General features: G+C 49.3%; 6 protein-coding genes across 10 annotated transcripts; 3 read left to right on the top strand and 3 right to left on the bottom strand.

Annotated features, from left to right (window-relative positions):
* Nucleotides 1-80: 80 nt before the first annotated feature.
* PPTG_05280 (hypothetical protein) lies at nucleotides 81-380 on the bottom strand (the record flags this gene model as incomplete). The annotated part of the gene is made up of 1 exon (XM_008898794.1): nucleotides 81-380. The coding sequence occupies one exon, from the start codon at nucleotides 378-380 to the stop codon at nucleotides 81-83; it is 300 nt and encodes a 99-aa protein (XP_008897042.1).
* A 521-nt stretch (nucleotides 381-901) lies between these two features.
* On the bottom strand, nucleotides 902-1,613 carry PPTG_05281 (hypothetical protein; the record flags this gene model as incomplete). Its single annotated transcript, XM_008898795.1, has 2 exons — nucleotides 902-1,383; nucleotides 1,502-1,613. 2 exons carry the CDS (start codon nucleotides 1,611-1,613, stop codon nucleotides 902-904), a joined length of 594 nt encoding a protein of 197 aa, XP_008897043.1.
* A 40-nt stretch (nucleotides 1,614-1,653) lies between these two features.
* Nucleotides 1,654-5,889, bottom strand: PPTG_05282 (hypothetical protein). 5 transcript variants are annotated; one of them, XM_008898797.1, is made up of 9 exons: nucleotides 5,453-5,889; nucleotides 5,275-5,354; nucleotides 5,131-5,222; nucleotides 4,389-5,039; nucleotides 4,100-4,306; nucleotides 3,932-4,027; nucleotides 3,582-3,856; nucleotides 3,412-3,505; nucleotides 1,654-3,339 (listed from the first exon to the last, which is right to left on the bottom strand). In XM_008898797.1, the coding sequence occupies exons 1-9, from the start codon at nucleotides 5,719-5,721 to the stop codon at nucleotides 1,795-1,797; spliced, it is 3,309 nt and encodes a 1,102-aa protein (XP_008897045.1). In that variant the 5' UTR covers nucleotides 5,722-5,889; the 3' UTR covers nucleotides 1,654-1,794. The 5 variants fall into 5 exon arrangements, with proteins under 5 accessions (XP_008897045.1, XP_008897044.1, XP_008897047.1 ...); XM_008898796.1 differs by having other exon boundaries at nucleotides 4,389-5,048; nucleotides 5,453-5,878; XM_008898799.1 differs by having other exon boundaries at nucleotides 4,389-5,048; nucleotides 5,131-5,354.
* A 281-nt stretch (nucleotides 5,890-6,170) lies between these two features.
* On the top strand, nucleotides 6,171-7,723 carry PPTG_05283 (hypothetical protein; the record flags this gene model as incomplete). The annotated part of the gene is made up of 5 exons (XM_008898801.1): nucleotides 6,171-6,837; nucleotides 6,904-6,957; nucleotides 7,016-7,093; nucleotides 7,154-7,330; nucleotides 7,401-7,723. 5 exons carry the CDS (start codon nucleotides 6,171-6,173, stop codon nucleotides 7,721-7,723), a joined length of 1,299 nt encoding a protein of 432 aa, XP_008897049.1.
* A 230-nt stretch (nucleotides 7,724-7,953) lies between these two features.
* PPTG_21659 (hypothetical protein) lies at nucleotides 7,954-15,652 on the top strand (the record flags this gene model as incomplete). The annotated part of the gene is made up of 8 exons (XM_008899291.1): nucleotides 7,954-8,748; nucleotides 8,815-12,938; nucleotides 13,003-13,072; nucleotides 13,447-14,457; nucleotides 14,518-14,623; nucleotides 14,685-15,028; nucleotides 15,102-15,383; nucleotides 15,455-15,652. 8 exons carry the CDS (start codon nucleotides 7,954-7,956, stop codon nucleotides 15,650-15,652), a joined length of 6,930 nt encoding a protein of 2,309 aa, XP_008897539.1.
* A 162-nt stretch (nucleotides 15,653-15,814) lies between these two features.
* On the top strand, nucleotides 15,815-18,128 carry PPTG_05286 (hypothetical protein; the record flags this gene model as incomplete). The annotated part of the gene is made up of 4 exons (XM_008898802.1): nucleotides 15,815-15,872; nucleotides 15,938-16,086; nucleotides 16,165-17,421; nucleotides 17,478-18,128. The coding sequence occupies 4 exons, from the start codon at nucleotides 15,815-15,817 to the stop codon at nucleotides 18,126-18,128; spliced, it is 2,115 nt and encodes a 704-aa protein (XP_008897050.1).
* Between the last annotated feature and the right edge of the window lie 791 nt (nucleotides 18,129-18,919).

An 18,919-nucleotide genomic window follows, 5' to 3' on the forward strand; every position in this document is an offset into this window, starting at 1 on the left:
TTCGAGTCACCGCCTAGAACCTTTGGCAGACCAGGGTAACGGGACCCAATGAACTTGCCATAGTCGTAGGCATTGACTCGTTAAAGATGGGCACTTTGCTGTCCATTGACGTACATGCCCCAGGTCGGCACAAGAGCGATGAGAATGCCGTAGCTAGCAGCCAAATCCACAGTCCAGTCCACCAATTCAAAGAAAGTCTCATTTGGAGTAGCTGGGTTTTCGTTCGTAAATGGCATCTCGTTGTAAAAGTTAGTGCGTGCCGTGCCATTCACACAGCCGGTAACAGCGACTTGGATGACATTGTAGCCTTGTTCAGCACGGGTCTTGAGGTAAAAGTCGATCGACGTCTTGCTCAGTCGGTGAAAGAGCTCCCACGCCATGTCAGCCTGCCAGAAGAAAGGCTCCTCAGATGCAGTGCGATAGGCCTTGATGAGTTTTGTTGAGGAGAAGCAAATTGCAGCATGATAAAAACTTGGTGCTTGGTGCTTGGTGCCTTAACGTCCAGTGTCTGATAGGCAGACACCAGCTACGGTTTGTGAAAACGTGGCCAACCAGTCTGAAGAATAAAACACACGCCGTGATCGCCGTGATCTCAAGGGCAATGAATCCCACGTCCGCAGAAGATTTACAGAAGTATTGCGGGCCTTGTTCCTCCTTTTGACCTCTTTTTCACCAGTATCAAGCTTTTCGTCCATTATTCGTTATTATGGCTCGCAAACATCATAACGCAATCCTGATGCTTCAACTTGAAGACCTTCCAGTTTCTGAAATGCTTAAAGAGCAAGCATAGTCATAGCCACATTGGATTTATCTTCTCCAATACCAGCCTTTTCAACGATAGTATTATAAATCCAATACTCGGCAAGAGTGGGTTTGTTGATGCTTTTTTTCAACCAGTCATTCAAAGACCAAACTTCATGCAGCCGCTCTCCTTATGCTGATCTCCACAGCTCACACTGCAGTACCTGGATCCACACCGTCGACAGTTGTAGTTGGCAAAGAACCCACATACGCAGCAAAATCTCCGTGCCGGGTGTGTTGAAGGGCCTGCCGCCGCCGCCAAGTAGTTTGGTCCCTCAGCGTTGTCTCCATTACCCAGTTCCTCGAACACCAATTGGGCCAAACTCTTGACCTTCCATTTCTTCTTGCCCGGGACGACAACCCTCCTCTTCTTCCTGATGACTTCCCTACCAGATGCACTAGCAACAGTTCCTCCTTCCTCCTCATCCACATACGCTTCGTCTCCATCTTGTGTTCCATCGCCATCATCCGCGTCTTCACCGAAATTATCAGCTTCCAATGCGTCCAACCGGGCGTTGCGCACCTCATTTCGTGTGTCATCATCCACAAGTCTCATTGCTGCGCTTAGTTTGTGCGTGCGGCCTGTATTTCCCATACAAAAATGCATTATCAATGACAATTATCAAGATACTACTCTCGCTCGCGCCGTCTCTAGTGAGTGCTAGAAGCCTCAAGCAGCGATAACAAAGCCTGTTCCTACCTGAAAGGCGCTTCTTCGCAGCGGTATGCCGTCCGCCGGCAGCAGAAGTCTTCGCCGTCGTCGCCAGGATGGTCTCATTCCACCGCTTCTTGCCGTCATACGCTTTGCCCATTTCCACTTTCAAAAACCTATTTCTTTTTGCAAAATGAACAGCCTTACAAATTTCAAGATAAAATTTGTCATCAATTTTTGGCTCTATTGGACGACACTAACTTCACTACCATGAAACCAACGTTTGGCGTTGGCATTTTTTCTTCTTGCAAATTCCTCACGTTTGTCTTTCATCTCACTTTTCACGACGAGATGGAGATAGCTCCGCCCATTGGCCGTTGCTCGTCAACTGTGCTGGATCGACCAGTTGCAACCGAAGACATGGACCCTCGGCCGATACTCTCCGTCTTGAATTCAGAATCATCGACCAGACTGTCCAGTCCGTGTGTGCTGTTCTCTAAATCACTGGAAAGTTTGTCAAAAAACGAGAACGAGCTCTTCCGGAAGTGTTTGCCACTTCGGTTGCTGGTGTGGTCACCGAACCGAGACGAGTCGCTGGAACTCTCGCTCATACGAGCAGGACTGCGCGGAATGCTGCCAGCAATACTGCTAGCGTCGCTTGCCTTCCGATGCATGTACTGTAGAACATTCGCACGCTCTCGCATCGCTTGAGAGCAGTCGCGTTTCAAGTTCCGCGGACGCATTTGAACGCTCATCTCATCAGCAGGAACTGACAGGATGCGGCGGATCTGAGGCGCGGCACACGAACCTGGCGCTTCGGCTGCAAAGTCCATTGAGCTCGATCGGCAGTGAACCGGAGAAAACATCAGCTCATGCACCAGTGGCTTCTCCAGCTGTGCCAGTGTTGGACTCAATCCTTCCTCTTCTTGCTTTGCAATCTTCTCGTCGAGCGAATGATTTGAGTTTGTTTCATCTGGGATTTCTTCCTGCGGATCCAGAGTGAAAGAGGCTGTGTTGACATACGAGTTGGTGCTTCTTGACAATGTGCTCTGGTCGCTGAACCCTCGAGAAGCGCGTCCATTGCTACTGCGACCGAGTTTGCGTACTTCATCGATATCTGGCTTTTGCGGGACTTCATCGATGTCGCGTTTGAACGGATGTTGCGGAAGCATCGGACCTGGTTCAGTCTCACGGCACGTCTTCTCACTTGCGTTCTTACGCAAACTACGTCCCGCAATACCCGCGGGGGACCGAAATGGGTCTGAATACGAGCGCGAGAGCGACGGTTCTTCCAGCATTGGGATGTTCTCCTGGTACTCGTTGGATCTCCTTCGGTGGCCTAATGAAAAGCCTTCAATATCTAGCGATTTCTTCGGCTGGGGGCAAAGTGGCACCGGGGAAGAGTCAATGGCTCCGCGTATCCAGGGGTCCGGTTGCCCATTTCTCGAGCCCGGGAACAAGCTTTCAGAACGCTGGTTGCGACGTAGTCTCTTCTCCGCTTTCTTCTTTTCTTTTTGGGTTTTCATGTCCTTGTGCCATTCCTCAAAGCGCTGAATCCACGCTAACGGTGAGCGTCCTATCAACTGGGCATCCTCGTCATCTTTTATCGGTCGACCGTTGGGGGTGCTGTTTGCGCTGTTGCTCTGGATCTTCTTTGGGTGCATGAAGCTCTTGCTGCGACGATCTCGTGTCAGTTCAGGTCTACGGTCATTGGATCCGTTCGGACTCCTCTGGTGGCTTCCCAAACTATTGGTATCTCCTTTCGTGTGACGGCTTTCATCCTCCTTGGTTCTGCTGACGGCAAAACCATCAGTAGAAATTCGACGGACATTTCGTGCGCCCCACTGGCGATAACTGTCTGCTGATCCCCAATACATTTCCTTAATCTGCAAAGATCATTGATATCGGTTAGAGTGAGTTTCTCATTGGTCGGTGCCACCAACTAGCGCAACACGCACCTGGGGCCGCATTCCTTCGTAATACTGCGCAAAGTTGGGATGATCTCGCTGTAAAGACTCCATGTACTCCTCGGAGAGATTTCGGTCGAATGTTCTACAGACACACACACACAAAACATGTTAGCATATTTTAATTTTGAATATCGAAGTTCCTGATCACATTTGCATACCGTGCTAAGCGAGGAGGAATCTTGTCAATGTGTCGGAAAATGCCTGGCTTCTTGCGACCAAATATCCTCAATCTTGGCTCTGACCTGGTCTCCGAGCTTCGTCGTCCTGCTGTTGAGCTCCGTCTATCCTCAGCTTCAACTGTAGAGGCTACAATACCCGATGCCAGTTGAAGGCGGTGGTGAGCTCGGAAATCTTCGATTCGGCCACGAATCACACAATCCTGATTCTTTGAAACCTGCATCAATGTCAAAGCATCGAGTTCACCTCTACCAAGCTGCGCATAGCATACATCATTCCAAATCAACGTCAGTGATGCATAATAGTGAGATTCAGACCGTTGTCGACGCACCTCATTCAGGTGCTTCAGCATATCTCCATAGTTTTTACACGCGAGAAGATCTGCCTTTGCCTGTTGAAGCAAAGCCAACGCTACCCTAAAGAGAACCTACAAACCACAAATCCCAAAAATCAATTACTACTTGAATAGGCCACATCTCCGTCAAAAGCAAATGTCTACCTCGTCTCCTTGCAGGAAAATAGCATCCCAGATCTGGAAAGTGACTCCTCTTTCGCAAGGACTAGCGAAAAGCGTCAAAAACCACTCCGTACAAGCAAGCGAGAGCTCCATTCCAGACCCGCCAAGCTCTGATAGATGCTCGGAAATCTCCGGGTACTGAATCCGGACAAGGTCTGCAAATACGTGTTGGTCCACAGCCAGCCCCAGCTACAACAAACAAACACAACACCTCAAATGTTAGCACACAAGTAAGCCCATCATTCTTTGCTAAATGCATTGAACCACTCACCATTGTCGTGTAATAATCGTCCGGGACAAGCTGAATGATAGCAACGAGCAAGTAGAACGCTTCTTCTTCGTCCAGAAATTGCAGACTTCGAGCCACAATATAATTCAAACCCTGGCAATACCCCAGACCTGGATTGTAGATCGAGTACGCGACTAATACCCGCCGCATCATCCTGGATTTCTCCTCGGTCCACAACTCTTTGTCCTCGTCAGCAACAGTTCGGTGTAGATCCACATCAATCTGCCGTGTCGCCTCGGTGCTCTCTAATTCTGAGGCTAATAATCGTTCATACTGGCCCTTGTTTTTCCTCATTTCCAATTGAGCGCCAGACGCCAGCATCCACAACTTCCCGTGTAATTCCTCGGGCACTGCTCCAAAGTCCCGATCTTCGCGCATTAATATTGCTCGAATCCGCTCTTCCGTGCGCCAAATACCGTGCGCGAGAGGACCCAGCCCATCAGACGCAGAGGAATCACCCGCGCGATCTCGCTCCTCCTTCCGTTGTTGCTGATGCTCATACTCAAACAGTAGCCGCTGCCATCGCGATTGCTGCAGCATGTTAACGGCTTCAGGAGAGTCCAGATCCAAATCCTCTGCATCCAGATCATCGTCGTCGGCGAATACACCGTGCTCGGACATCGGAGACCAGTCCTGTAGTAGCTTTATACAATCCCACGATCATATTATGAGTCAATGATGCGAAGTTCCTTCACAAGACAACACATTAAAGAAAACCACATACCGGTGCATTGATCATGGAGCTGCGCTCATCGATCGAGCGGCGGTTGGAGAGCGACACGGCCACCGTCTGCAATGCGAGGATATTGCTGTACACTATACGCCACGTTAACACTGCATCTCACTCAAACCCTACAATACCACTCACCTTTCTCCATATCCTTGCATGTAAGCAGGTCTTCCGGCTGGAAGAGATCTTGCCGCGCCACTCCAAGTACCTCACACGCTCTAACCATTATACAATATCCAAAAAGCAATAGTAGCGTTAGTACCCTCAACTTCCGCCACAATTACACAACTAATGGCTCCACTGATCAGACACGCACCTAATATATTCGCGCACATTGCTCCATGCGTCCATATCGTCGCCCTGAGCACGTACTGGGCTGATCTGGCTCTTCATTCCCAACGCCTTGTACAATTTATTGATCAGATCGCAGAGAAGTACGCCCGAGTGCAGCGTCGCTGGGAGGTCGCCCACAAACTTGTCGCCCAGCACCATCTCCATCCAGCGCCGCACGATCTCGCCGTCCTTACTTAGGTTGCGCGTGGGTGAGAGCACCACGCCCGTGGCCAGCTCGTCCTCCATCTCCATCCTGGGGGTTTCACCAGCCGAAACGACACCGAGAACTGGCGCTCGGGCATGCACTGCCACTGAGCGAAGGGCTGTCTGTTGTCTAGACTCTATCGCCTGCCGCTGCCGTCACTCACGGCGCTGCTCTGTCTGCACAAGAAGCGCCCGAACTGAATACTGAACAAGTCTGCGGTCAGATTTATGTTTGGCACACCAGATGAACATAAACCATACGTCTAGAATAGTGACTACCGTTATTATAACTGAAAACGTTAGGGACATTATAGTTTTGGTGGAGGTTTTATCTGACATTAGTGACATCTTGAATAGACAAAGATAAAACGGCATCCCCATGGCCTGTCACTTGTTACCCTGTGCAATACGATTATCTCCCCGTTCAAGCCGATACTAAAGTTGCGGGGGGTTAAGTCGTCAGCCTCACTTCCTGTCCACCCGCAACTGAAGCCGCCATGACCAGCAACAAAGACGCAGTAGCAGCTTCAACTTTACCTTCGCCCGCGCTCGAGCAACAAGAGGCTGCGAGTCCGCGCCCCCTGCAGCCCGACGCCGAGGAGCCGCTGGTCAAGAAGCGGCGCACCAAGAACTTCCAGCTGCGCGAGGATCTGGCCAAGTCTCGAGGCTCCGTCACGGTCCATGTTCCCGCCTTTGAGCCCCTGACTTTTGCCACGTGGGACGAGTTTATTCAGGCCTGGAACGGCTACATGGCGCGTACGAAGACCATGTACCGCCGCCGCAGCTCGTCCACCACCACGTACTGGAATAGTAAGCACAAATTCAAGAAATACCCCGTGCCGGAGGACTTTAAGTACGCCACCATGGCCTATTGGTGCACCCATGGCTGTATTCAGCCGTCCCGTGGCAATGGGGTACGTACCCATCTGCACAACCGGTACACGGGCTGCTCGGCCCGCATCACGGCCGACGTGGTATTCGAAGTGGTGGAAGGAGAGCCCAATCGAGTCCGCTGGCTCGTGCGCGTGCGCAACCAGATCTCCCAGCACAACCACCGTATCAGCGATGAGATCTACAGCTGCTACACCAACAACAGCTCCGTACCTGATGAGCTGCTGCTAGGCCCGGAGGGCGAGCAGAAGCAGGAACAAGGAGACGACGCAGGTGAGGAAGATGGTTGCTTGCAGTAACGTTGCCAGAAGCTAATGAGTTAGTTGCTCGTTGATGCAGCTTATGAGCCGTCGGCGCGCATCCTGACGGAGCTGGATCCGATGGCTGTGGATGGTGAGTGAATGTGTTATTACGAGTTGTGTACGTGTATTGATGCTGGGCTGTTTTATAGCGGTAGGATTCACAACGAGAGGATCTACCGACTCGAAACTGAGTGTGAAGACGGCGGCGATCAACGCACCATCCGCAAGTATGAACTCGGTGGATTGGAGTGATGAATGTTGGTTGTGCTAAGTGGTTTTTGGTGCAGCTGTGTCTGGGTTTATGCTGAAAGAGGCGCTAGCGAATGATCACAAAATGAACATGGCAGCTTCGGAGATGCAGCCGCTCTTGGAAGAGCTGAGGAACACGCCGTCACGTGTGATTCACAAGCGTCTGCAGGATGTGGCGGAGATGGTCGCACATTTGCAAGCGAAGTGGCACCAGGGTACATCAAATGAGGTCTTTGCGATACTCTTCGTATTCACTGCTAACTCATGTGATTTCTTACCCATTAGACCGTGTTGCTGAGGAAGCCACGCAAGCTCATGCTGTCCCCATAGCTTCCTTAGCAGTTGACCAAGCTACAGCTGCGACAAGTGAAGCACTTGGCAAGTCCAATGCGATTGCCTCGATCACCGGTCTGCCTCCAGGTGCCGCTTACTACCTGACGCCACGCGTGGAGCAGACCACAGCCGAAACAAGTCGTGCGGTCCCAACACCAGTGATGACCGACAACAGATCGGGTGATGAAGCAACCACCACTCCAGGCGACCGGGAAATGCCAGAAAAGAGCGGACAGGTACTAGGTAACCAGCGTGGTCCTTCTGAGGCTGTGTAAGCATCTCCCCGATGTCGTTGTGAGTAAACAAGCTGCATTGATTGTCGATTATGAGTTTATGCAGAGTATGTGCGAGCGTGTTTGTGGTACGTCTCCATTAATTAACCGTGATATTTTTGTCGGCATGGGAAGGTGATCCAGTTGAAGACACACATTGATCAAGGCGTTGGCATGCGAAACTGCATTCCAGAAAAGACAACCTTCATTTTGGCGTCACTATTATCCCTGTCATGAATAGACACAGCAGTGCCAGCCGTGTTGGCACGTATGGTTCATCATGGGCCAAGGCGCGCTATTTCATGAGCGGGGTGGTCAGTGCAGAGGATGAAGAACACAAGATAGAGGGCAATAATCAGGATGACAGCGACGACGGTGGGGATTTTAATGAGGTGGCTGCGGAAACGTCGAGTGTGGCATCCAGCGAATGTAGCAGCTTCGTAACCACTGAACAAGCCACAATTACTGCAGTTCGGGTGCGACCCATGTTGTTGTCGGAGAAGAAGAGCGGCTATCGAGTTATTGTCGACATGAGCACGAACGACGACGTTATGGTGACCAGAATTGTGAATCCGACAGCACTCCCGCCTGTGTCTCGTGCCCGATGCACGCCAACAGAAGCCGTACACTTCCCTGTACAGTTCACGCAAGAGTTCTGGTTTGACTATAGCTATTGGTCTTGTGGTCGTTTGCCTGCGCATCAAGAAGCCACGCAAAGCACAATCTACGATGAACTTGGTGTGCTTGCGCTTCAAACCGTGCTACAGGGCCGCAACTGCTCCGTCTTCGCATATGGACAACCCGGGGCAGGGAAGACGTACACCATGATGGGAAGCGGCGAGCTAACCAGAGCTAATAGCAACGGTAGCGCATCTGAGCGGCGGGGTTTAATCCCAAGAATCTGCCAGGGTTTATTCGGTGACGTCGATGAAAGAGAATGTTCAGCAAACTCATGCACGGTACTCATGAGCTACGTGGAAATTTACGATGAAAGAGTCTATGACCTACTTTCTCAAGCCACAGTCAAGGTGAGTCGTACTCTTTGTAACTTTCAGCGATACCAGCTCATGACGTGTGCTGTTGTTGTTGTACAGCAACCTCTTAAGATACGAGAGCACCCAGAAAATGGTGCTTTCGTTGAGCGAGCACAGCGTGTAAAATGTACGAGTCACACCCAACTCTTGGAATTGATTGAAGAGGGCAATCGTATGAGTTCGGTGACATCCATGCATAAAAGTGGCCGCCCTACTCGTTCACACACCGTGTTAACTATTTCACTCACACAACATGAACATGGAAGTGAGGCTCCAAGGAAGAGCAAGCTGTGCTTAGTGGATTTAGCTGGCAGCGAGCGGGTCGATCACTCTGCTACCAGTGGATCACGTTTGCGCGAAGCTTCAAGTGTCAACCGCTCCTTAGCGACACTCGCAAGTGTTGTCGGTGCTCTAGCGAAGCGCAAAAACCATGACTCTCAACACCAGAGAACGTTCGCTCCGTATCGAAACTCGGTGTTGACGCGGCTTCTGAAAGACTGTCTTGGTGGACGGGCTAAGACTATTATGGTCGGGGTTATCAGCCCGTGTTGTGCCCACTACGAAGAGTCAATTGCTACACTCAAGTGTATTGAACGTGCGAGGAGCTTGCACAGCACCGGCCGACTACAAGCGGATGCCAGTGGAAATACAGCTCTGAGGTTGTTACGAGACGGCAACGAGCTTAAATCCAGCCTCTGTGCGTCGAACGAAGCCAAAATTCCGCATACGGTGGATAATGAAGTCCCCGAGCACAACGACGAATGTCCGGGCTGTGAATCATGCGACGACGCAGATTTAACAACAACGCAAGCTCCACTCGAAGCAAAAGCAGAGGAGATGGTAAGCATGACGGAGAATAACGGTACTAAGTTGAAACAAAGAATCTTATCGATGGAATTGAGTGTCGAACGAACGGAGAAAAAAAGTTCTGAAGACCTAGTTTCACTGAAAAGTGCGCGCCTGATGAACCTAGTTGCTATCCACCACCGCTGGCAGAGTTTACGTCTGTGTCGTGCCTTTGATCGATGGAGAGAGTTTGTATCGTCGGACACTAAGATTGCGAAATGGCTACCAGTGAATCGAGAACGCAACAAGGGTAACGACGACGATATCAAGACTGAAGGCGTAGTTTTGCCTGAAAGATCAATTGGACAGGAAGCAGGTTGCCCTCCACTGCACACACGCATGCCAACAGCTGAAACACGGACAGCAGATCGTGTACACGATGTGGTAGCGGCGGTTGTTGCTACCGATGCGATTTGCTGCTCGGTGGTGCAAGATTTCCTGTTTCCACAACCTCCTAATTCACCACTACGGCAAGCAACTACGGCAGCTTCATCTCTCTTGGAACAACTGGCTTCAAGCTCGGAGTTCGATAGGCCGTATTTTTCCTTAAACAACAACTCCAGCAGCGACGAGCCTCCACTGGAAGAGCTGGTATCACCTGACGGCTGGGATAATGCTGAAGAGAGCGAGTTGAAGTTATCAGAGAGCGGTTTATCCTCGTGCTCGCCGAAACCTCGTGATGAAGAGAGCAGCATTCAGTCAAAGCTGTCACTTTGCTTGGACTCGATCGACATGGCCCGAAGAGCGCTAGGTCCGGGTGTTTATAGTCTCAGCAGCAAGATGATAAGAGACGGAACCGGGGTAGAATGCGAGTTACTTCGGTATCTGGATAAGAGATTTATCGCGATGGAGTGGAACGTTGAAGATTTGATGGTGGCGGTCCAACTACATCCGCTATCTGCGCCACTTTTGTCAGCTTTTGAACTTCTGGAAACAATGGTAGGCGAGTTCTGTATGCAGATTATTCCTAAACTATGCGATCAGCTTCCTAGTGCGTCGAGTGCTTGTGTAGCTGGACGACATCAGCTCGAGACACAATTGGATCATTTCGGCTATCGACTAAGACGACAGCTTCTACCCGAGATTACTCGAGACAGCGACGGCTCAGCGACAAACAGAGCCAGTGTTGATGCTGTTCTCTTCTTGGCCACGGGCCTACTTGTGATGACGGAGAGGATAAAGATCGTGTGGAACTTGTCCGGACATAAGAAGCGTGAACGGTTGCTACAAGCTCAGGCGCTAGAAGCTGCAGTTGTCCAGAACAGGAAATTGGCTGCCAGGATTGCAGATCTGGAGGAGCGCAATGCAGAATTGGCTGTTAAGTGTAGTGGTGGGCTGGACGAAGGAAGATCGTCTGCAAATAATGTGGTCGCGATGGAGGAGCGATTGGTCAAGCTGCAAAATGAGCTTGAAGAGGCTCACAATCATGGCCAAGTGCTTGAGAGTCAGCTTGTTGGGTGCAAACGCCTCAACCAGGAGCAAAATTCTGAACTGGAAAGTGTAAAACAGCACCTCTCCGATGAGAAAGATGCCAGGTCCAAGGTTGAAGCAAACTTAGTTACAATGCAATTGCAGTTGGACGATTTGAAACATCAGCTTGCTCATGCTGAAGGTCGACTCAGAGAAATGGAGGAAACCGCGTTCATCAAAACTGAAGAAAGGTGGGAAAATGTCAATACAGTTCTTATGAACGCCCAGACAAAGAACGATGAGCTATCGGCATCACTTTCGAAAGCAAACAATGAGCTATCATGTGCTTTGGAGAAGGTTTGTCGAGCTGAAACCGAATGTAATTTACGAACAGAGGCAGTTGAATCCCTGGAAAGGAGCTTGACTAAAGCGCAGAAGCAACGAGAATCAGCCGAGATGCTTGCAGAGGATTTGGCAACTAAGCACACAGCTCTCAAGGACGAAGTATCGATTCAATCCGACCAGATTTCTGTATTAGAATGGAGCGCTGGGCAGGATAAACATCGTTTATTAGAGCTGGAAGAAAACCTTGCAGCATCAGTACAAGAAAGCGACGAGCGTATGCTGTTGCTCTCCCAGACTGAAGAAACGCTTGCGAGTGCCCTTAATCGTGAAAAAATGCTTCAGTGCCAGCTTGTGGGGTCCGATGCTCGCGAAACAGAAGAGATGAATCGCTTGCGTGTTGATCTGCACGAGGCAACGCTGGAACTTGCTTCGCTGCGCGACGAGCTTGCAGAACTACTCGACCACTCTACGCTGCAGAGCTCAACCATCGAAACCCTGACTTTGGAACAGACAGAAACACTGCAAAGACTCCAGGATGTTGAAGCAGAGTGTGACGATCTCGTACGTCAGTGCCAAGTCAAGCAGGGTGCGTTGGAGCAGGAAACGAGAGCGTACCATACACTTTCTCAACAGGCAGCGGCGGCGCTTTCTCGACTGGAGAGGCAGCAGGAAAGTGAGCGCGAAGAATGCATGGCCGTACACGAGGCTTTGCAGCGACAAACGATAGATTTCCAGAAGCATCAGGCTCGACAACTGTCGATCAAGATGGACTATTACAGCACCGTTCGAGATCTCAAAGGACAAGTCGAGACTCTGTCGACAAAATCTCTTGCGATGAATAAAGAATTGGTTGGCAAGGCGAAAGACTTGGACGTAGCCCTCTGTGAAGCCGAAGCTCGCATTCGGAAGGTTGAGAAACAGGCAAAACGCACTGTGCGCGAACAGGAAGAAATCGCTTACGGTCTGACTGAGCAACTGGAAGAATGCAGGACAGATCTTAAGGCGAGCACTAGTCGATGGATACGAGCAGAGACGCAGAGTGGAGTATTACGGGTTTGTATCAAGCGGCTTAATTGCCACTTAATTGAGACAAAAGAAGCGTACATGATGCGACTTGCTGACACAGAATCCTCTCAGCTACGAGACGAACATCTACACGATTTGACCCAGACCGAAGTAACTGTGAATAAGGACCTGAGCAGTCTTGACGCGTGGTTCGATGAAGTGATATCAGGCAACCAAGAGATTACAGACACGCTATCCACAAACCAGACCTCAACGATCCCAAAACCGCAAATCGAAGCTCGAGACGAGGAACGATTGTCGATGATGAAGACTCTGACGGACCTGACTGTTCTTACTAACGAATTGCTAGTCGTATGTGAGAGTTCGCCTCCTTCCAACAATTTGTCAGTCGAAGAGTCTGATCATGCCCCAGAACATCACGACACGAGCAAGGGCACAGATGACTTGGAACAGGAATTAGAGTATCCCCAAGAAGCAAATTCCGCTAAGGGAGATTGCGATGACCAAACAATAGCAGGACAGAAAGAGAAGGCACTGATTGAAGTTATTCAACTAAGGTATGCTGTAGAGGTAGCTCTTGATGCACCTTAAAAACTCATTCTGATTTGTGAATATTTGCAGAAAAACCGTGATGAAGTTGAAAGAAGCTCTGGATGCTAAAGACGACATGCTACTGTTCCTCGATGGGAAAGTTAGGCATCTCGAACAACTTTAACTTATCTATAAGTATTTACTTACAATTGATGGCAAATGTTTCGCAAATGCTTTCGGTTTCGCAATTTGTTGTATTACTATGTTTATAAAATGATATTATATTATTATTTTTCGAAAAAAAGCATTACTAAAATTTTGATTTTTTAACATTTTTAATTAGTTCTATTTTTTTTTTCCACTCTCCAAGTGATCCCCATTGTACCAACATGAAAGTGGTAGGACACTGCCATTCGGAGAGGGCCTCTCTCCACTCTCCTAGCGAACCCCGTTATACATGTTCATGCTCTCCAAGTAACGCTTTGTCTGCTGTACCTCACCCTCTTTTTTATTTCTCCCAACGACGCTCTACAGATTCAATTAGGCGGCGCGAACGATGGATTGTGCCATTTTTTGAGCTTTGGCGGCTATGAGATGCTTCTGGACTGTGGAGTCAAGATGCAGTCACTCCAGAAAAGCCCCAAACAAGGCGGTGGCACTATCTATCGCCTACAATTGCCAGCACTGAGCTCCGTCGACGTGGGGGCCCTGGACGTGGTGTTGCTGTCGAACCACCAAACTCTGCTGGCTTTGCCGTTCTTGACCGAAATTTTAGGTTTCAAAGGGAAAATCTATGCCACACAACTCACTCTCGACTTCGGTCGAGTGTTTCTAGAGGAGCTAGCAGCTCTGAATCAAGGGGATGACTCGGCTATCTTCACTATTGAAGGTGTGACGGACGAAAAGGAGATCCCTATGTCCTCGTTGAAGGAGATTGAGGAATGTTGCAAGAAAATTCAATGTGTGGAGTACAGTGAGGTGGTCTCCTTAGCCTACGGCGTGCAAATTACAGCGCTGAGCTCGGGGTTTAGCCTAGGGGCCAGTATTTGGCTCGTGGAAGGACCCAACGACAGATTGGCGTACGTGGCTGCAGCATCGGGAGATTATAATCGTCACCCAAAGGAGCTGGACTTGCTGCCTCTTGTGGACTGTGATACGCTGCTATTGACAGATTTAAAGCCGGATCGGGATCCTCATGCCAACACGGAACGCATGGTAGAGCGTGTACTTAGTGGAGTGTCGAGGGTGCTTGAGCGTGGCGGCGTTTGCATCGTGCCTACGTCTCCATGTGGCGTGGTATTTGATCTCGTGGAAGCGTTGTATACGGCGTGTGTTCACAACAAACAGAGCGTCCCCATGTATTTTATCTCGGATTTTGCATCGCGTGTCATGGAGCTGACACAGCTTGGAGCAGAGTGGCTGTGCGAGAAGAAGATCGAGAAGTTGTACGCCGGTGAAGATGCGTTCCTGCACGAATCTCTATTGAAAAGCAACCTGTTCCACGCTGTCACTGACGTTTCAGCTGCCACCGCTGCTACTTTCCAGGTATATTCCTCTTAGTTTGAGAATTTGATTAGAGTATGTGTAAACTAACTTGGTGTGTAGAATGGCAGTATTATTTTCGTAGGCCACCCCTCTCTCAAGTTCGGACGTGCTTCAGAATTAATCCAGATGCTGGGTAACGAGAGTCGCAATGGGGTTCTTCTGATCGGTACGCGCTTACCAAAGTAGACCATGGATATGCTTGATGTGTAATGATTATGTTGTTGTAGATCCGTCTATCGACGCTACGGAAGCCTTTGCTCCATTCCAGGACCTTCCGATTGAGAAGATTTCGTGTCCCATTGACCCGCGATTAAGCTGCGGCGACGCTAACCAGTTTATCGCGCGCTGCTGTCCCCACAACCTCATCGTTCCGTACGAGTATACCGTCGTGCCGCCTGCAAGTGCGATGGACGGAGCTGAGATGTCTTCGCACTTTTCGCGCGTTCTTCCTCTTCATGAGCTTACTGCTGCAAAATCCAAGACGGAACTGCTTACATTCCCGATGAAGCAGTTTGAACCAATCGTTGTCGAGAAGACGTCCAAGTATCTCGATGGAAGACTCGACCCCAAGGTACAGCATTGCTATGTACGACCTCATGGATTAAAAATTTGCTGATACTCTGCGTTTGTTTTATCTTGTATAGCTTGCTGCGCTGGCCACTATTACCGAGGTAAATGGGAAAGCTGCAGCTTGTGTAAGTGGCGTACTCCGTGTCAAGCGGAAAGCATTTGTGCTGGAGCCTCCCGTTGATCCTGTCACACCGGACGTCAACGACGAGAAACTTAAGAGTACGGGAAAACGTAAGGCCTCGTCGATCTCAGAAGGAGATTCCAACAATGCACTTCAGAGCATTGTCTACAAGGAAAAGAGCAACCTGCTCATGGGCCAAGTGGACGAAGATAAGCTGGAGAAACAAGTGAAAACGGTAAGCGTCATGGTTATTCCAATGCATCCACGTAAGATATTCACTCACAGTTTATTATCGAATGTGCTTAGCATGATCCACAAGCCCAGGTGTACATTTCACAGGGCCAGGGAGATGCAGATGTGTTCATGAGTATTCCATCCCTTGACGCCCGCATCACATTGTGGAAAGAGACCGGAAAGACACTAGTTGAGACAGAGAAAGAGGATGCTCGAGCCTTGCTGACCTCATTCATTCTTGCTCAACTCGTAGTGATCACCCAGGGCTAAACAGAACGGCGATTTGAGTGAATCTAATTTTTTGTTTCGCAGAATAGATAGCGTCATCCATATGGAGTCTGTGAACGTTGTTGCACTGCCAATTTCTTGACCGACGGAAGCGTATTTTTGGCTGATTGTGCTTCTTTCGACGGGACAGCAACAAGGGTGAAGATGGAGCGCGTAGAGGATGGCTCCAGCATGAACGTCGTTCCGCCAATGTTCCATGCTGGTACGTCTGGAAGGTCATTTGCTTGTATTCGTCGACCGGAAGTTGACCAGATTCTACTGTTTTAGGGATCTCAAACAAGTTCACTAAGCGCCACCACGGCAACTTCCGTGATACAACATTAACAGCAGCATCTGCAGCTAAAGAGCGAGCCGAGCGGAAGCTTGAACGACAAGCAAATGCGATCGAGAAGCAGCAGCAGAAGATCGACAATGAGGTGAACGATAATGAGGTGGCATGCTTGCTGCATCTAAATTGGGTATTAATGCGTGATTGTGTTGTACTGACCTGGCAGATAAAGAAAATCGCCGAGATTACTCAAAATCTGCATCGTCAACAGCTTCGAGAGGCGAAGCGTCTTCGAAATCGACTGAACTATGCCGCTTCAAAGGTTCAAGCTGCTTATCGCCGATATTTTGCTTATTTAAATCAACAAAAGCGAGAGGCTGCTGTGAGTATCCAGACTTTATCTCGTGGATTTTTAGCTCGACGATTGAGTTGCAGACTACGAGCACAGCGCCAAGAGTACGAGCAAAACTGCTCATCAGTGATTATTTCAAGGTGCATTCGGAGATGCTCCGCACGAAACATACGCGCTAATGAGATCAAGCGCAGAGATTCGGCAGCTCGCAGTATACAGAGTATCGTTCGCATGGTTGTTGCTCGATCTTACGTCCAAGAGCAGCGACGACAGCGACAAGAAGCGGAACTCCAACACCGAGCAGCCATTGTGATTCAATGCAACGTGCGAAGCTTCATGACTCGATTGATCTATCTCGACGTACTCTACTTGATCTGCCGCATTCAGGCGGTCATGCGTGGATGCCTCGTTCGGCGACAGTTGCGGTGGCTTCGCATCTCCGACGTGGATGCTATATCGAAACTGCAAGCTCATGTTCGAGGGTATTTGGTCAGGAGAAGGCTAGAAAGAGAACAAGAGAATATTGAGCACAAGTCTGTCCCTACCAGCCGATCGAGTCATGGCTCAGTTCGCAACAGTGGACAGGCAGATTTTGGGGCGTCAAAACGAAAATTAGACGGGGCTCGAGATCGTATTGAAGGATTTCGCACGACACGTGCGTCTTCCTTCTCGCTTGCAAGTGATGAAAAGCTTGGAAGGACGTTTGCTAGATCCTCAACGGGACTTGGATGGCAACCTATCGCCGAGCCGGCAATAAAGCGCTCGTACTGGTTGCCAGCAGGTGCTAGCTTTGATAAACGACTTCCAGTGTTACCTGTACCCAAGCGTATGATGGTGTTAGACAGTGGAGATCCTTTCGATGACGACTTGCGGCTTATAAATCAAAGCTGGACGCCCAAGAAACGTCCACATCAAAAACCATGTCCAGTTCGATTACGTCCTGTCGTAATTCCCTCTGCAAAAAGTGATGTCGATGGTCTTAGCTCGAATGAAGTTGGAGAAATTGGCAGCGAATTAGAAAGGGAAGAGCGCCTACGTCGACAAGAAGAACTCAAGCAAAAGTTACAACTTCGAAGAGCCCAGGAAAAACGCCAACAGGAGCTCGAACTCAAGCTTAAACGTGAAGCCGAGGTAAGAAACTTTATTGAACAAGCTTCTCTTGTCATTTCTAACAGTTTTAAATGCAGAATGAAGAAAATGAACGGAGGTTAATGGAACGTGAGGAGAAGGCTGTTCGTCTTCAGCTTCGAATTCTTCGTCGGCGTGCAAGAGAGGGAAAAACCCGACAGGCGACTGCTGATCAGCGACGAGAAGAGCGGGAACGACTCGCAATGGCACGAGAAGAACGACACATTCGGCTTCACATTAAGTTTTGTGCTCGTCAGAAGACCAAACGACGACAGATCGCTGCAACAACAAGTGAGTCGGAGTCACAACCTCCCTCTACATCTTCAAGTCAGCGTGAATTACTGTCACATCGGAAGTCTTCAGCTGCCAAATCTCGTAAGACCAAGTCTGCATCCAAGAAAGAAGACGTTAGTAGTGAGGATGACGGGGACATGTCTTTCCTTGACATTAACTTCACTATACCGCTCTCTATGAAGTCACGCAAGCAGCCACGAAGCAAAATACAGTCAAAGAAGCCCCGCGTAAGTAGCACTTCGGTCCCCATGAAAAAGAAGAAGCAAGTTGGAGGAAAACCCAGGAGAAACAATACTCCTGGGTGCGGAATTGTGACTTTGCCTGTCGAGATAGCAGCCGAGGAAGACGATTTTGGCTATGGAGACGAATTCGACGACGTCGTGGACGAAGCAGCTCTCGGTCACCTAATCTGTTAACACCAGATGCGTGGATTCTACACAAACGTGGTCGAGATGGGGATTCGGACAAGCACTACAACTACTGACAAGCGACTGTCAAATAAACGATTAAACGAAGTAGAAGAGTTTCTGCCGGAATGTAAGCCCACTCGTGGTGACATTTTGGCGCAAGCTAGTCAAGGACTCCTTGACTTTGGTACTGCGTAAGTTGCCCGTCTGTTCTCATTCTTCACTTGAAGCATTGAGCCTTCTCAGTCGTACGACCATCCAAGCAATTCAAACAGCGAGATACATTCAAAATGACGGATATAAAAAATGCAGCTTCATTAGTGTTTTTGTTCTCGCTAATTAATACCTAAGTCCAACGCTGGAGGTGATCATAAAGTAATGACGATGTTGCGTCCTGTCGCTTAGCCAGAAGTTCTGAGTGACTCACCACGGCGCAATTCTGCATGAGCAGTCCATGATCCAAGAGATTCGAATCGCTGGTTAAACGTCCGAAAAGGACATACCTGATCGACTTCCTCCTCTAAAATACTACTGATTAGACTTGCCAAGAAACTCCAAAACTACCTTCTTTGTAAGCGTTATAATGAAACCAGCAACTTCCAAAAAAATTTTTTTCAACTTGTAGTGTCCATCAACAAAGGTTAGTCGAAAAATTGCGAAGTGGCTCTTTAATTCTGTATTAGCGTGGCCTATCGATCCAGCAAGAATACTTACATTTACCGGCTGCAGTTATCAGCTTTTCAGCTATCGACTTCAGTTACGTATAGCTTCAGGGAAGTTGTCAAATATTCCTCATTGTT

The sequence above is a fragment of the Phytophthora parasitica genome (assembly GCF_000247585.1).
Source record: "Phytophthora parasitica INRA-310 unplaced genomic scaffold supercont2.7, whole genome shotgun sequence".
NCBI classification, from domain to species: domain Eukaryota; phylum Oomycota; class Peronosporomycetes; order Peronosporales; family Peronosporaceae; genus Phytophthora; species Phytophthora nicotianae.

Excerpts from the sequence above, each read along its gene's own strand:
- PPTG_05282 (XM_008898796.1), bottom strand. The coding sequence starts at position 5,721 with ATGGAGATGGAGGACGAGCTGGCCACGGGCGTGGTGCTCTCACCCACG. Across the intron at positions 5,223-5,274 it reads ATGCAAGGATATGGAGAAAG|TGTACAGCAATATCCTCGCA; the intron begins GTGAGTGGTATT and ends CGTGGCGTATAG. Across the intron at positions 3,857-3,931 it reads TGCTGAAGCACCTGAATGAG|CTTGGTAGAGGTGAACTCGA; the intron begins GTGCGTCGACAA and ends TGCTATGCGCAG.